The sequence below is a fragment of the Mixophyes fleayi genome, chromosome 4 (assembly GCF_038048845.1).
Source record: "Mixophyes fleayi isolate aMixFle1 chromosome 4, aMixFle1.hap1, whole genome shotgun sequence".
In the NCBI taxonomy this organism is placed as follows: domain Eukaryota; kingdom Metazoa; phylum Chordata; class Amphibia; order Anura; family Limnodynastidae; genus Mixophyes; species Mixophyes fleayi.
In genome coordinates, this window is record NC_134405.1 from 62,414,525 (window position 1) to 62,431,731 (window position 17,207).

Genomic DNA, 17,207 nt, shown 5'->3' on the forward strand with positions numbered 1-17,207 from the left:
ACAATATGGAATATGAGGTGTTGTGCAGTGGATTACACAGTATGGGATTTAAAATGTTGTGCAGTGGATTACACAGTATGGGATATGAGCTGTTTTGAAGTGGATTACACAGTATGGAATATAAAATGTTGTGCAGTGGATTACACAGTATGGGATATAAAATGTTGTGCAGTGTATTGCACAGTATGGGATATGAGCTGTTGTGCAGTGGATTACACAGTATGGAATATAAAATGTTGTGCAGTGGATTACACAGTATGGGATATAAAATGTGCAGTGGATTGCACAGTATGGGATATGAGCTGTTGTGCAGTGGATTGTGTGTGAGTGTGTTAAGGAATTTAGACTGTAAGCCCCAATGGGGCAGGGAGTGATGTGAGTGAGTTCTCTGTACAGCGCTGCGGAATCAGTGGCGCTATATAAATAAATGGTGATGATGATGATGAGAGATCACTACTCACCACTATGACCCGACTGACAGGGTTGAGTATAATGGGACAATACACCTTCTTCATGAATGTGACCAACAGCCCCTTAGACTTCTTCTTCTTAGGTTTTTCACTTTTACTCTTGATGCAGCAGCAGATGTCAAATCGAGAGCCCTGGTGACAAGAGGAGACAATGATTTCTCACAGTAAGTGGAACTGTATGAAACATAGAATATAGAAAGTGCATAGAGCAATGAGGTATCCCCCATATCTCCACATCACTTGTTTTACCTCTTGTCGCTTTGTATCCAGTGACACAAGAGCCACAAACATGGAGATCTGAAGAAAAAAATCAAGCAGGATGGCAAGGGCCGCATTCAGGGCAAAGGTACGAACAGCGGGCATCTGTGTGAGGGCACCTGCAGCCAAGGTAAACAGACATCAAAATTGCAAATAACACAGAATTACAAAGCAACATTATGGTTTTGTTGTTTTTAACTTGCCAAAAGGGATGTAGTGAAAGAAAGTATTAGGGAGCTGGACTATGCTAGCAAACATTTGTTAAAATGGGCTGTCCTGCATTTAATAAAACAGCTGCAGGATGTATCCACTGTACACTCTGCAACTGGCCCCCACTAATGTACTTGGTAAGCTGTGCTACCAATAGACTGATGTAGTTACACCGTGAATGATGGGGCCCTTTGTGACATCATTAGACTGGACAATGTGTTTTTGGCTTTAGGCCCATACACCAATTTGGACTGGTGTAGTCCATATGCCAGGACTGTTTTTGAGTCTAAGTCTAGCCCTGTTTGTCACATACAAACAGTAATGTCACTGGTTGTTAGTGAATTCTTTGGTTACTTTTCATGAATTTTAGTGCACCCCACAAAATTATCCTTTGATGGAAAAGTATGGCTTATTTTAACCAGTTTCTGCTATTAATTACTAAAAGGTTGTTTAGTAGTGAGCTGTACTATTGCATTCTGTAGATGACTTTAATAGTGTTTGATGTATAAATCAGTGGTTCCCAAACTTTTTCAGTTCGCAGCACCCTTAGAGTCTCCATAATTTTTTCAAGGCACCCCTCCAAAATAATTACCAAGCAGTCCCGTTTTATAAGTAGTTGGGTCAAAAAAACGTAATAAGTATTTAGGTCAGGACAGAAATACTTATTTAGTTGTATGCTAAAATAATACACATAAATCCAAGGGAAAAGAATATTTTTATATATTTTTTTCAATTATATTTCTGTCAAAGAATAATTTACAGCTAACTCACTCTGCCCCCTCTGCATCCTGGGTGCCAGGACGATAAAAAACGAAAAAACTTACCAATCCGGTGGCGCCCGGGACCCAGCATCCTCCTCTCTCCTGCCGCTTGTCACTTGAATGTCGGGCGTGATGACGTCCCACCCGACATTCAGTGAGAAGCGAGGAGGGAGCAGGATGCTGAATCCAGGGCGCCTACGGATTGGTAAGTTTTGTTTTTTCTCTTCCTGGCCGCGGCACGCCTGTGACAGCGCCGCGGCACCCCTGGAGCACACACTTTGGGAATCGCTGGTATAAATACTTCCTACACCTGATGTAGCACCACCTACTGTCCATCAGATGATTCTACACCCCACCTATAAAATTAAATCAGCAGCTAATGGAGTGTTGTGATGCTGCTTCTGTGAATGTATTACCTAGAAAAAAACAAAGGGACTCCGAGAGGCTGCATAGCAACATGCTAGGGGCCACTTGGCCAAGGACTCTTCCGATCTGCTCCTCCCTTTGCTCACCCTCCTTCCGCTCATCTCTCTGGAAAATGAACAAAAAAAGAGCAAATCACCAACAGGCATATAATGATGGAAACATGCTCATAATTGATATATAACGCTGAACCCATGCTGCTGCTCAGCCCATGTAAGATATCTGCATACAGGTTTTACAACATCAAATATCTGTTTATATTTCTGTTCACCTAATAAATTCACATACAGCAACTCCTGCCATGCCAGCCTTCACCCTGCACAAGTGCTGCTAGATGTACTTTACACTTTACAGGGACAAGTGTACATTGCTTACACTGGATCATCTATAGGTATATCTTGTAGGTGGATAAATACACATGGTTGTCTATTACAAGCTCAGACAACCTATGGATCTCTAGTGGTTGTGGAACCACAAATGCCAGAATATCCTAGGACATAATGTGACTTGTACTTTTACAACACATGGAGAGCCAGAGATTTCCTGTGCTCTATGACATGTCATGGTGTACCTCTTCTATGTAGCAGCCACAGATAGGTAATGACGGAGCGCTCAAGCTTGGTCTTTGGTTGAATCGTAGTACCTGTAATTCCAGCACAAAGATGAAGATGTTGTCAGCTCCCACAGCCAGAACCAAGAACGGGACGACCTCCACAATGATGAGTGTGGATGGTATACCAAGGTAACAATAGAAACCCATTGAGGACAACACAGCCCCCAGGACAACCATTATTCCCCCAAGGCCTAGGGTCACTTTAGAGTCCACCTAAGGAGAAACAGGAGTGATTAAAGATCACAATCTTTGGCTTTTATCCATAGAGGAAGAATAGATTAGTTTTTTATTTAGAAAGAGTAGATTGCAGTTGTTATAATGGGTGTGGCTGCCATCTGATTGTTAAACTCGAAGTTTGGTTGTGATATGGAGTTTTGTTGTTCGTTGCAGCACATTGTGTAGGAAGGTACTGTGCGCCGGGACGGTGCTAAATGTTTCAAAAAGCTTGCTCTGTTTAAGGGAAAAATTGAAATGTTTTATAATTTAGCCGTCCACATATAAGGAGGGGCCATAAATCTATGATCTGCAAGTATACCTAGCTCTTTATTCATCATAGACTTCCCAATATTGTTCCACTTAGGGTGTAAGCTGCATCGATATTTTTAATCCTTTAATGTGTAACCTTAATTTTATCCAGAAAAGGATAAAATTGAAAAGAGCCATTTTGAAATACATGGGGTCTTTATGTCAGATAGCTCTATGATGAATGAATCTGTACTTTGTATTTAAGAAAGGAATCTCTGATCATTCAAATTTCAGAACAGGTTGGGAACAAAAACAAAATAGCTTAATTGCCATCTCTCACCAGCACCCTCCGGCAGCTGCTGTACTCCCCTAGAGCCAATGCTATGTACAAGAAGATCACCAAGTAACTGATGGCAAAGATGGGAATGTCTTCTGTGGTGGTTCGGCTGATCTCATCCTCCAAAGATCGCTATTGAAAAATAAGACTTAGAAACCAGACACAGTCGAGCAGAAAGAGGAATAGCATGGGGCGCTAGGTAGTTTTAAATTTAAACAAAAATAAATAAGGCAAAGTGGGGAATCACTTACCTCTGCCATATATGCAAAGGTCAGTTTACTATTTGGGTTACTTCGATATTCTTTCAAGATATCCAGGAGTTTTTGTTCCCAAAGCAATGCGTATTCAAACCGGGGGTCCGTACGGGCAAAATTGTTAAGCGATATGGTCAAAATCAGAGCTTCTGATTCAGAGTAGCGATTGTCTGTGGGGACATAGAAAGAGGATGGAGGTTTGTCAGACTAGCAAAAGGGAAGCAGCATTCTTCCTGACAGTCAGTTCATTATGTCACTGTTATTGCTTTATGTGATTTGCAAGGAAACAGTACTTTCTAACAGGCATAAATGCAGTTACGTTTTGTTGCTAGTTATTCAAAAGAATGTACTAAACCACACACCTGGTGGCTGAGAGAAGGTACTGCACCCATAAGTGACATCTGAGAAAAACTCATGCTGTACAAGCAATAACTCAGGAATGATTACATTTTTGGCAGGTCGGGTTCATTAGATTTTATTGGCAGAACTGTGAGGACAGGACATTTCAGAAAAACAATGACAGCAAAATGACAGTAATTATGATAAAGGAATAACAGATTTATTTTTTGGTCTCCTTTTCCTAAAAACATTGCTTTATATAAACTGCGTCCCTCCAATCTTTTCAGCCATATTTTCATATTATTTATACTTGTTGCCCTTGGACATGACACAGCTCTGCTGTGATCTGTGCATTGGATACATTTTTATCCAGAGAACAGCTCTGTGATGATCCTATGGCAACAAAATAACAGCCAGATATGATAGTATAAATACAAGTCTGCAAACCACCAAAGGAACAAATAAAGGAATGTAGTAGTTAGTAAAATTTAAGGGAACTCATGCAAGTTAATACATTTTAGGAATCTAAAAGACCCCCTTCTAAATAGGGAATGCATTTAATGCGGGTGGAAAGGAGAAAATGAACAATCTCATATAATAAGGATGTTCTACATGGATGAGGAAGTGTATAGGTAATAAGAAGAGGACAGACATGTGATGTGAAGTAGTGACAGATGCCAGGGACCTGATTCATTAAGACACACATTCTGAGTACGCGCGCTTGGTGAAAAATGCACGTAAAAGGCCGCTGCCTACTCTCGAATTCAAGAAGGAGCGAATCTGAAGACACGTGCGCTAATAAATTCAGGTGTAGGTCTGCTCTTCTCTACTACACAAGACACTGCAAGATACGTCCAATGCCTATAAGGATTATATGTGGATTATAAATTCACAAAAGAGCACACAGAAAAAAAAATATTAAATGAATGTTACCAGGTAATAATATAGGTATTAGTGATAAAACAGTACAAAAATATGTTTTTTTCCATAAAAAAAACATTTATTAGGATGTTCTTAATATCTACTGAACAGGAAAAACATTTTTACAGTTGCTCCTGATTGCAAACACATGTTATAGCATGCATACAAGACTGTCATAACTAGTGATCAGGACTTAGACTAGATATGGCAGAAAAAAACAGGTAACTTTGAGATGCTCAGAGCTTGATTTGGAGTTTGGGTTTAGCACGCCCTTACTGTACATTGACTACGGCCAAATGTCCCTTCACCCTGTTCAGTTCCCAAATGATAGGCTGTAGTAAGTGTCCTTTGCACATGAAGACTGAGCGGACATGGCTGCGTTTACAGACGTATCTCCCGATTCTGGACATGCAAGTGATTTTGCGTACAATTTGCTCAAAATCGGCAGATACGTGCCTTGATGAATCAGGCCCAGGGGTTTATAATGTGTAAATCGGATAGAAGAGAGTATTATAATACATTAATATAGAATGAGCAGCTTTTACCATCATAGCCTCCCACAGCAAGGAAGGGGAAGACAGGTGCACCATACTCAGATATGCAGCTCAGTTCCAAGTCTGTTATGTCCTTAAATGACAGCGGGGTGCTGCAAAGAGAAATCATAGAGATGAGTAGCTGAAATTAGATCGGGAGTCATGCACCGATTTAAAACCTAAAAACAGGGACGGGTTATTACAGGCCGAAATGTCCTATTGCTGACAAAAACGGCTGTATCACAGCAATACTTATTCTGTTATCCCCAGGATGACAATAAGAGAAGAAAATCATTAAATTGAATAAAGTCATTTTTTTTAACATGTAAAGGTTTTTAAATATTTTTACATGTTTTAAATAGTTCATCTATTTTTTAGCACTTTCTTTTTCAGGTCCACTGCAATCTGTATGAACTAGAGATGTTCACTGACCCCCGTGTTCTAATTTTGGTTTTGGATCAGGATTAACTTTGTGTTTTGGTTGTGGCTTTGGCAAAACCGCCCTTGCGTGGTTTGGTTTTGGATCCCGATTTTTTTCTAAAATCCCTGGTTTTTTTTGCTAAAATCACATATTTTTGCTTTTTTTCCCCCTCTACATTATTATTAACCTCAATAACACTAATTTCAAGTCGTTTGCAGTCAATTACATTACTGTGGCTTTACAAACGCTACAAATGGCTAGACAACTGTTATCAGGATTTGGGTAAAAATAATTCCACACATAAGTGGTGGATTTTTTGGTCTTATGCCGAGGCATGACAATGGCCTTCTTCTTATCACGTGCAAGAACTGCTTCCACTGGGGCAGGACTTACACAAACAACATCATCCTCATCAACATCCTCATTAGCGCCCTTGTCAGCCACCCAAATATCCCCCTCATCCTGTTGCAATTCCAAAGTGGCATCCTCAACTTGTGTATCACCGGCTACATTTTGGCTGTTCAAGCACACATCTGCAGATAAGGATTACACATAGCACTTGTAGATAGACTCTCCTTAGGGAATTGTGTCATTTCTGAATCTGAACATACATTTTCCTCTAATGCCTTACTGTTTTCTTCCAGCTCGGCTTTTACACTTAAAAGTATTTGGACACCACATTTGGAGTCAGAATGACAAGGTCTTGCTTGGTCATGACTGACCTTACAAGAAGATGCCCCAGTGACAGTTGCAGAACTAGCACTCATAGAGAAAGATGAAGGCCTCATTCTTTCCTTGCCACTGTGTGTGTAGAATGGCATGTTGGCAATTTTATTTTTTTCTGCAGATAACTTTGCATGGATTACAGGTCTTTTTTTTACCAGGGTAAAAGGTGTTTTTTTACATTTTTGTGTCCCTGACTTAAAAACACTATGCACTTTAACATAGGCTTTAGCAGATGACGTAGAGGGATTACTATCATCATGACTGGTGCCAGCAGCTGCTTGGTGCTCCTGGTCTTCTGTGTACTGCTGTGAATCCATTTTGATTACACAGTACAATGTGACTGCAGATTTAGAAGACCAAGCCTGCCAACCCTATTATTTCTATTTCAGCAATGACAATTAGCAACGAAGCTCTCATCTTTGTGTTTTACCTATATAACACAGTACAATGTGACTGCAGATTTAGAAGACCAAGCCTGCCTGGCCTATTATTTCTATTTGAGCAATGACAATTAGCAATGGAGCAATGGAGCTCTCTTCTTCGTGTCTTACCTATATAACACAGTACAATGTGACTGCAGATTTAGAAGACCAAGCCTGCCAGTGCTATTATTTCTATTTCAGCAATGACAATTAGCAATGGAGCTCTTCTGAATTTTACTGGAGAGTTTGAAGAACACTTTCTTTCCTACCTATGATGCTGCCCAACAGCACTAGAGACTGCCAAGAACGGTGCTACCCCTTCTGTGTCCCTCTGTGAAATGGCGCTGGATCGCCATGGAGGGCAATACTTTTAGAATCCAAAACTCGCGAGATCCGAAATCCGACGAAGGATCGATGACTTTTTGCCTCGTTTTCAATTCCGAGGGCGCGCAAAAGTACCGAGCCGAAGTACTCGAATCTGCTAAGTTCAGGTGTGTTCGGTTCTTGGGGAACCGAGCCTGAGCATCTCTAGTGTGAACCAGCCAGATGACTTACGCATCTGAATGACAGTAGAGACTGGCCATGACTGGACTGGCAAAGTGGTAAGTTAACCTTTACTGCTCCAAGCCAGTATTGCCAGGACAGCTCGATGGACCATGAGGGCAGCATGATCAATGCAAAAAGATCAGATAAAAAAATCATCCTTATCACTAGAGAGTCTCTTTTTACTCAGTCAGGACAGATATTTCTAATAGTTGTCAGCTTTAGTCCCCCTACTCCCATGCTGGTCTGTGACTTGTACTGCTGTTGTTCCGGCCACTCAGTTGGTTCTACTGCACGTACACTCTTTCTAAACAAAATCATACCTGTTCTACAACTATATATATATATATATATATATATATATATATATATGCTCAGAAGATCAGAGCAGGGGCCTCAGGGATCGACCAGCATCGTCTAGCCTCTCCTATCCCCCAAATTTTGCTTTGGAGCTGGTGATGCAGCGTTACGCCCCTGGCAGTGGCTCCATGTAAATCCTCTGCTGTATTACTCACTTGACGCAGTACAGGAAATGATCCCTCCACCCCACAAGACCAGTTTCTCCAGACATCGTCTGTGTCACCTCCATGTTGAATCTAGTTTTGTTGTTCTGAAAGTATTGCATCAAGCTGTTCACACAGCAATCCTCTGCTGAGGGGTTTGAGGGATTCAGGGGCGCGTAGCAGATATCACGTATTGTTATGTTTTTCTTATGCTTCTCTGACCACACCTAGAAGGGAAAAAGTTAAGATTCAGCATGTTGCGGAAAGACATTTCCAAGGTTGAGACTGGTCATTGTGCACAGATGTGAAAGCTTGAAAATATTTCTTACTGGCAATGCTACAAAAATTTACTGGCAGACATAATTTGACTGACATGCTATTCATGTAATGCTGAGGTGTAGTGTTTAGTGTGTGCAGTCAGGGATTAGAAATAAGATTTTCATTATTGTCTTCTGACCGCAAATCCCTAGTAAAGCAAGGTATTAAAGGGAGAGGTGGGCAGAGCTTCGCGGCACAATTCACATATATAAATGGGCATAATGTATGATAACATTAATTATGACATAATACCCCTTGAGCCACTGAGTCTAGGACCTGGTGCCAATGCAGTCTAGCAACACCTCTGTTGGTGGGGACACATTTATGTCAGTATTTTACCTCATTTAAATTTAAGGAAAGCACAAAGGGTAATTCTTATGGACTGTGCAGACAAGTTGTAACATGGAAGCTCTAGTCAAATAGTAGCATATTTCCCTCTTTATGACCTTCCCTCAAGGAGATCCAAATAGTCAAACGAAGATGCTACTGGCTTTGAAAATGTAAAATCAAAGTATGCTTCTACAATATATACTTCTAGAATATGCTATAATTACTGAAAGGTCAGGAGGCTTGATGGCACACTTTACGCCATCACGACTCCAGTCCCATTATTGTGACGTGGGGTAAAGACTTGATGACGTAATTTGCATCATCGAGGCCCTGCCCACTTTACTAGAAATATTATATGAATGAATGTCACACACTGAGTAGTATGCGATGTAGCCGGACTGCATAGGCGTCACTGTGACATCACCAGGTCATGTGGCTGTAGCAGTCACATGGTACACAGTGCTGAAAATCTTCTTGTTCCTGTGCAGCCGGAAATCCCTGGTGAATAAAAAGATAAGTAGAAGGGGTAATGTGATGGAGTGAGGGCATGTGTATGTAAAGTTGCGTGACAATTATGTAGTATATCTAATGACTGATTGTTATTTTCTATTGAATTCATGTATGACAATGTATATTGTATGTAACCTTGTAATGTAATCTCATTGTGTGCTTTGCTAGATGACATGAGTTTGAACCTATGCAAGTCTTTTGAACCTAGCCAGACCAAGGATAGATAAGGTTCTTGGAGGAGTTTGAAGCCCCAAAGTAGTAAACCATCTAGCCACTAAGGCAGAACCAGCAGAGGTGAGAATTCAGGGTCCTGTGAACATTCCTGATCTCAGGACATCCCTATCTCACTTCAAAAGCCCTGTGACATTTGGGAGATCAATCTGTCTTTATTGACAGCTAAACTCCAAAGGTGGGGGGTAAGGGCTATGTGGAAAAAAGGTTTAGACATCAGATTGTGCATTTTCATGAGGGGGTCTAACAAGACTGAAATGTCCCATCGTTCTCATTTATGTTCCTTCACACACCAAGGGGTAAATGTATCAAGCTGAGAGTTTTCTGGCGGGTTTGAAAAGTGGAGATGTTGCCTATAACAACCAGTCAGATTCTAGCTATCATTTTCTAGAATGTACTAAATAAATGATAGCTAGAATCTGATTGGTTTTTCAAACCTGCCGGAAAATTTTCAGCTTGGTACATTTACCCCCAAGTCTTACCTTGTAATAGTAGACTGGTTTTATTTCCTATTTAATTTTCTGAAACTTACTTGTGCAATGCATTGTATGTCTTGTTATTAATTTTTTGCATAATTAAGCCTTGGAAACATTTTTCAGATTAAATAAATTTAATCTAGTGAGTTCTTCGTGATTCTTTGTGAACTTACAAAGCCCAGAGAGACTTATGCTACATGTGTACGTGATTAAGTGTGAAATATTAATACGTGGTTTTGGTGAATGTAAGGACACCATAATAAATGATTTGTGGTGGCAGAAAAGGTGTAGTCATTGCTAAGTGATTAAGGTGACGTTAGTCACGGCCAGCTGTTCAGATTGCTGTATCTGGGACAGGCAGGGCGTTCGTGACAAACTGCTTGGCGGAGGGTGTATGTATGTGTAAAGCATGTGGGCAGAGGGGGGATTAGTGAATAAAGCATGTTGGCACTGGGGACATGTGTGAGTTAAGCTGCTGGGCAGAGGAGGGCATGTGCAAGTAAAGCATGTGAGCAGAGGAGGCATGTGCAAATAAAGCTTGTGGGCAGAGGGGACATGTGTAAGTAAAGCTGCTGGGCAGAGGGTACATATGTGAGTAAAGTTGTGCAGAGGGGGGCAAGTGCGAGTAATGTTGCTGGGCAGAGGGGGGCATGTGTGAGTAAAGCATGTGGGCAGAAGCGACATGTGTGAGTAAAGCATCATCATCATCACCATTTATTTATATAGCGCCACTGATTCCGCAGCACTGTACAGAGAACTCATTCACATCAGTCCCTGCCCCATTGGAGCGTACAGTCTAAATTCCCTAACATACATACACACAGACAGACAGACAGACATAGAGAGAGAGACTAGGGTTAATTTTTTGATAGCAGCCAATTAACCTACTAGTATGTTTTTGGAGTGTGAGAGGAAACCAGAGCACCCGGAGGAAACCCACGCAAACACGAAGAGAACATACAAACTCCTCACAGATAGGGCCATGGTTGGGAATTGAACTCATGACCCCAGCGCTGTGAGGCAGAGGTGCTAACCACTTAGCCACCAGGCATTTCTGTAATGACAGTGCTACAAGGCTCCTTCCCTAGACAACAGGAGCCCTGTAGCACCAACTCCTCTAATGACAATATATTAAATTATTCTTTGCCTTGCGCTTTTCCCCTGCCAGCCAGGTCCCCAATGGTATGGCTACATCCTCTTTAACGGCAGCACATACATTTGCAATTTACATACTAGTCAACTATAGGGGGGGCCACATAAAGTTGCTGTACCGAGGCCCAAAATTCTTTGTGATGCCCTGCTCGCTTGCATGCTATAACATGTGTTTGCAATCACAAGCAACTGTAAACATGTATTTTATGCTTAGTAGACATTAATAAAATGCTCATAAATGTATTTGATGGGGGGAAAAAAAGAAAATGTTTTTTTTATTTTTTACTTTTTTAACATTAATGCCTTTATTATTAATAGGTAACGATACCACAAGAGGTTTTTTTTTTATCTATGTGCTCTTTTGTAATTATGTAATCCACATAGGTATTGGATGCTTCCTGCTGCGTCTGGTGTGGTAGAGCACAGCAGACCTGCCCCCAATTTCAAAAGCCCACTCATCTTGACATCTGTGACTTGCTGAATTTGGGTGCACTCAAAGACTAAATACAATCATGGCCAAAAGTTTTGAGAATGACACAAATATTGGTTTTCACAAAGTTTGCTGCTTCGGTGTTATTAGACCTTTTTGTCAGATGTTGCTATGGTATACTGAAGTAAAATTACAAGCATTTCATAAGTGACAAACACTTTTATTGACAATTACATTAAGTTTATGCAAACAGTCAATATTTGCAGTGTTGACCCTTCTTTCTGAAGACCTCTGCAATTTGCCCTGGCATGCTGTCAATCAACTTCCTGGCCACATACTGACTGATGGCCACTCATTCTTACCTAATCAATGCTTGGAGTTTGTCAGAATGTGTGGGTTTTTGTTTGTCCACCCGCCTCTTGAGGATTGACTACAAGTTCTCAATGGGATTAAGGTCTGGGGAGTTTCCTGGCCATGGACCGAAAATCTTGATGTTTTGAGCCCACTCCCTTAGCTGAGAAGCAACCCCACACATGAATGGTCTCAGGATTTACTGTTGGCATGACACAGGACTGATGGTAGCGCTCACCTTTCCCTCTCCAGACAAGCGATTTTTCAGATGCCCCAAACAAATTACTTTACCCCAGTTCTCAGCAGTCCAATCCCTGTACCTTTTGCAGAATATCAGTCTGTCCCTGATGTTTTTCCTGGAGAGAAGTAACTTCTTTGCTGACCTTCTTGACACCAGGTCATCCTCCAAAAGTGTTCCCCTCACTGTGTGTGCAGATGCACTCACACCTGTCTGCTGCAATTCCTGAGCAAGCTCTGCACTGGTGGGAATGGGACTCCCCAGACCCCAGACCTTAACCCCATTGAGAACTTGTAAATCCTCAAGAAGCGGGTGGACAAACAAAAATCCACACATTCTGGCAAACTCCAAGCATTGATTAGGCAAGAATGGGCGGCCATCAGTCAGTATGTGGCCCAGAAGTTGATTGACAGCACGCCAGGGCGAATTGCAGAGGTCTTCAAAAAGAAGGGTTAACACTGCAAATATTGACTCTTTGCATAAACTTAATGTAATTGCCAATAAAAGTTTTTGACACTTACGAAATGCTTGTAATTTTACTTCAGTATACCATAGCAACATCTGACAAACAGGTCTAAAAACAATGAACTAGCAAACTTTGTGAAAACCAATATTTGTGTCAGTCTCAAAACTTTTGGCCATGACTGTACATGCGCATAGAACGAAGCACAGGATGCGCTCAGGATACGTGCCTTAATGAATCAGGTCCACTGTGTTCTGTAACTATTTTCTACAATATAATTCAGAATGACATACCCCAGAATTTCTTGAAACAATTTCCTATAATTCCCTAAATACGAGTCCATAAATATAAGAAATAGTGGCTTATCAACTAGCATTTTAGAAGCCATTCTCTGAGTTTTTTTATTTATTTAATGTATTTTTGGAGATTTGGCTCCCAGGACTGTACACAGTACCCTAGGTGATGTTTTACCAATGAACTGTAACCTCTCTTTTCCTGCTATTAATGAATATTCTACTGACTTATCCGACGGCTTGACTACACTCTATTTTCACTACATTGCTATGCATTTTTATAAATTCCTTCTAGGGTATCAACTCTGTTACAAATGTTTATATCATCTGTAAAATTACATTTGTAAACCACAAGTAATATCATTAATGATATTTTTAAACAAAACAGGACCCAAGACTGATCCATGAGTTAGGCTGGGTACACACTACAGGTTTTTCACCTGATTATCAGGCCAATCGAACGATAAACAACAGTTTGGCCCAATATCACTTTAGTATGTACGTTTCAGCGATGAACATTTATCGCTCCAAAGCCCATTGTATCGTTTGATTTGATTTTATAAACGGGCTACAAATCTCATTCAACGATGGAACGATGTCGTTCCAATTGTGCAGCGTGTACGTACTCACAGTCAGCAGTGTAGGCAGCTCTCCATAGAGTTCACATAGTCACAATCTTTTCAGCCAATGGTTATGACAGATGAAGAGCACAGATCTGAAGGTAAATCTTGTAGAATGTGTATAGTGTGTACACATGAATTGGCTGCTGATCGGGACTTTCAGTTGTTGGTAAAATTGCTAAATATGTCACATCGTGCTGTGTACCCAGCATTACTTTACTGGATATCACCCTTTATCTGAGTGTACACCATTGACTACAACATTCTTTCGCCTGTTCGTTAACTTTTAACCATTCCACTATGTTTGAGTCACACCAAGTGATTTTTAGCTTCTGAATGAATTTATGGTGGACATTGCTAAAATCTAAATAATCTACAGCCACTGATCCTCTGTCATCTACCACTTCGCTTAAAGGCTCAAAAATCCATTAGGTTTCTATGACATGATCTGCCAACAGCAAATCTATGCTGCATTGGGTCTTTCAATAAGTTTGAATTTTTTTAAAAACTCTTGGATCTCTACCAAAACCATGATTCTTGTTATCAGATCTACTGGTTGGCTTTGGTCACCAGTATCTTAATATGATGTCCTTATTTCTGTATTATTTTACCTGAAAATCTTATACCATTATCAAGGAAATGTAATAAGGCTGTGGAAAGACTTTATACAAGTTGTATTTTCTCTGTGGTGAATTGTGAATAAATGCTAAAATTTCTTAACTTGCTTTCCAAATATAACAATTAGCATTTTAGGACAAAGTCACAAATAGGAATGCAATTATCATCATGGGCAAATGAAAAAATTAGCACTGAATATTTTAGAACGGCAAGTTAATGTAGAGGTTATTCACAAGCAGGATATAAGTGCTAAGGACTTTTAGCAAATGTATGTAGCTCTTAAACTTGTTGCTGCTGAATTTTGCTAGCTACTAAGAGCAAAGATGAACGTGTTTTCACTTAGCTTTTCCATTGTCTTAAGCATGTACAATATGTCTTGCAATGATGGCTTACTGTGGCATTTTAAAACTGGAATTCACAGTGAAAGAGTGGCTGCTTTTAATGTTGTTTAATGTGACCTTCATTATTTATCACATCCCTCTAATCTCATTTTCCTCACTCCTTACCCTTTATTCTTCCTTCCCACCTCGGTTTATCTATCTATTTTAATACGTGAAACACAAACTACACGAAAATAATATTGCATCCTTTTTCAGAATATGTTGATGTGATGTCACTGGGCAAAGGTGCTTGTCTATTAACATACTTACTTCAATGTTCTGCAGCTTGGTCTGAAGGTCCAGCATCTCCAGGAGGATATCTGGGGAAAGGATTCCACTAAAGTTCAGTTGCCCAAAGAAGAGAGAGTTATAGGTGTATGAAGACCGATTCGGCATTGTGATGATAAGCTGGTTAGTTCTGAAGAACGGATCAAAATGTGAATCGTGAAAGTCTTTTTCTTGTCTAGCTCGACTGTTTGGTGCTGACCACAGTTCTACAGGATCTGTAGTCAACTTAATTAAGGCCATGCCGGCTGAAAGTACAACAACCACAATTACAGAGATACCAATGACTGTTTTAGGGTAAGTTGCCATGCGAGTGCCCCACCATTGGAATGTTCTCTCCATGGAACGGTTAGTCAACAAGCTCACCTTCTCTGAGCAATTCAGGTCAGCATATACAACACGTGGCACTTCTTTCTTTTTGTCTTTCTTGCACTTATTTGTGGCACATGTTATAACCCAGAACATAAAGAAGAAAAAGATCAAAATGAGAAAAATGGCAATGCTCACTATCAAGTACCCATCAATATCTGCTAGCATGAACGGTTCTGGTAGAGGCTCTAGTGAGGGAATTTTAGGGCATGCCTCCGTACAGTCCTGGCAAGTGCAGGCATTTCCTTCCTGTCCTCCTGGACTTTCGCTACAACTCCACACTGTGCTGTCATGTGGCACAATACCACCACCAACTTCAGTGCCACTGTCTAGTAGTCTGAAATCAATGACTAGAGGTGCTAACCCATTGCTTATGTCTCCTTGGAAGTCCAGCCAGCGCTGACTGGTGCAAAGTTTTGCTCCATATCTTCCACACATTGTATCAAGAGCATATCCCCCTGTGGAGGGTAGACGCACATTCTTGCAGGAGTCAAAGGTTTTGTCTGCAAACTGGCGCTGATAGAAGCACTGGTACTCCAGTAAACCTAGCTCAGGCTTCCCATTTATAGTGGTGTTAAATGTACGGGTGACATTAATGAACAAGCTTTGGTTTGGGCTGCAGGTGTTCTGGCAATGAATGTTGGCAAAGTTATCAGCACATGACGGACATCGACTCAAGATGACCTTGGACAGCGCAAAGCTTCTCTGGATGCTCCGTAGTTGATCAGGAGCACAGCAGACATACGTATTGTCATCACCATTGTACAACATTGGGCAGACGTCTCTGAGGAGCAGTAGATGTGTCCCATTTATCTTCCTGGCCTTCTCATTTGACACACAAGGAGTAATAGCTGGGATCAGGCTATTAGACACATCCGGATTAATACCACACTCTGTGTACATTGAACAAAACCCCTCCTGGTGTATAGGGGTGAACCCTATAACCTGTATGGTAAAAACATAATGAAACATAAGGAGACATGGAATAAATTGTGTGGGGCTTAGTGATACAGTAAGAATGCGTGGTAAAGTAGTAGAATGAACAGTAGCAAAGCAGATAGAGGCTTTAAGAGCAAAGTGAACCTTGTATATGGTTAGAATGAGATTAAAACTATGGGGAAAGAAGTTACAAATGACAAAGTAAATCTGATTTCTCACTCTATAGTCAAAAGACTTGTGGGAAGTTTTCACATTTTTTGGTCACTTTTTTGGTGACCTAGAGGGATGGGTTTAGAGTCTGTACTGCACATGGTCGTACCTAATTTACAGATTTGTGCAACATCCTTTCCTCTATAGTTCATAAGCAGGGGAAAAATCTGAATAGAGAAAGGGAAAAACATAAAGCTATGCTGTACCTGCTAAGTGCTCAGTGCAGTCCCAGCCCTGGCCCTCCCAAGTTACATATTGTAAATATAGTCCTTCAGCCTCCCTTGGAACAATGTTATGTATTGTGTAAAGTTATAGTCACAAGAGGAAATGGATTACCATTTAATAAGAGTACTCACCTGAAGGGGAAACACTGCCCCCAGTATTACCACTGTGATAATACTGGGCAGCATCCTTCTCTCCTTAAAAATAGCCCAAGGAGGTGGGTGACAGGTAGACCGGATGGTAGCTGTGCCAGGAGCAGGGATATTCCCACTGTACAAGCAAAACTGACAATGTAGTATAGATCTGACTTTTTCAAGCTATGTATTTTCTACAGGAGCCAATTGGGAGTGACAGATGTTATTAATCCTGCTTCTTATTAACTAAGTGAGGAGGGGGTAGGGGAGAAGTACAAGCCACAATGTATGACTATGAGAATGTCACTAAATAAATTGAAAGCTAATGCAGATATTTGTGTTATACAATGCAGCAATTTGCAGCATGCAAAATATTTATGTAAAAGGTTCCACACTTTGAACATGCTGCTTCCAAAACTGAGAGAAGCAATTTCCCATC

At 40.8% G+C, this 17,207-nt stretch overlaps 1 protein-coding gene across 1 annotated transcript in view; it reads right to left on the reverse strand.

The window, feature by feature from the left end:
* LOC142151515 (NPC1-like intracellular cholesterol transporter 1) overlaps positions 1-16,822 on the reverse strand; it is a 30,503-nt gene extending 13,681 nt beyond the window's left edge. The window contains exons 1-10 of the mRNA XM_075207245.1: positions 16,769-16,822; positions 14,880-16,208; positions 8,212-8,426; positions 5,597-5,697; positions 3,789-3,961; positions 3,541-3,669; positions 2,766-2,948; positions 2,116-2,230; positions 720-847; positions 462-602 (exon numbers count right to left, since the gene is read on the reverse strand). Of these exons, the coding sequence (XP_075063346.1) occupies positions 462-602; positions 720-847; positions 2,116-2,230; positions 2,766-2,948; positions 3,541-3,669; positions 3,789-3,961; positions 5,597-5,697; positions 8,212-8,426; positions 14,880-16,208; positions 16,769-16,822 (2,568 nt within the window). The remainder of the gene's footprint in view (positions 1-461; positions 603-719; positions 848-2,115; positions 2,231-2,765; positions 2,949-3,540; positions 3,670-3,788; positions 3,962-5,596; positions 5,698-8,211; positions 8,427-14,879; positions 16,209-16,768) is intronic.
* Positions 16,823-17,207: the final 385 nt, after the last annotated feature.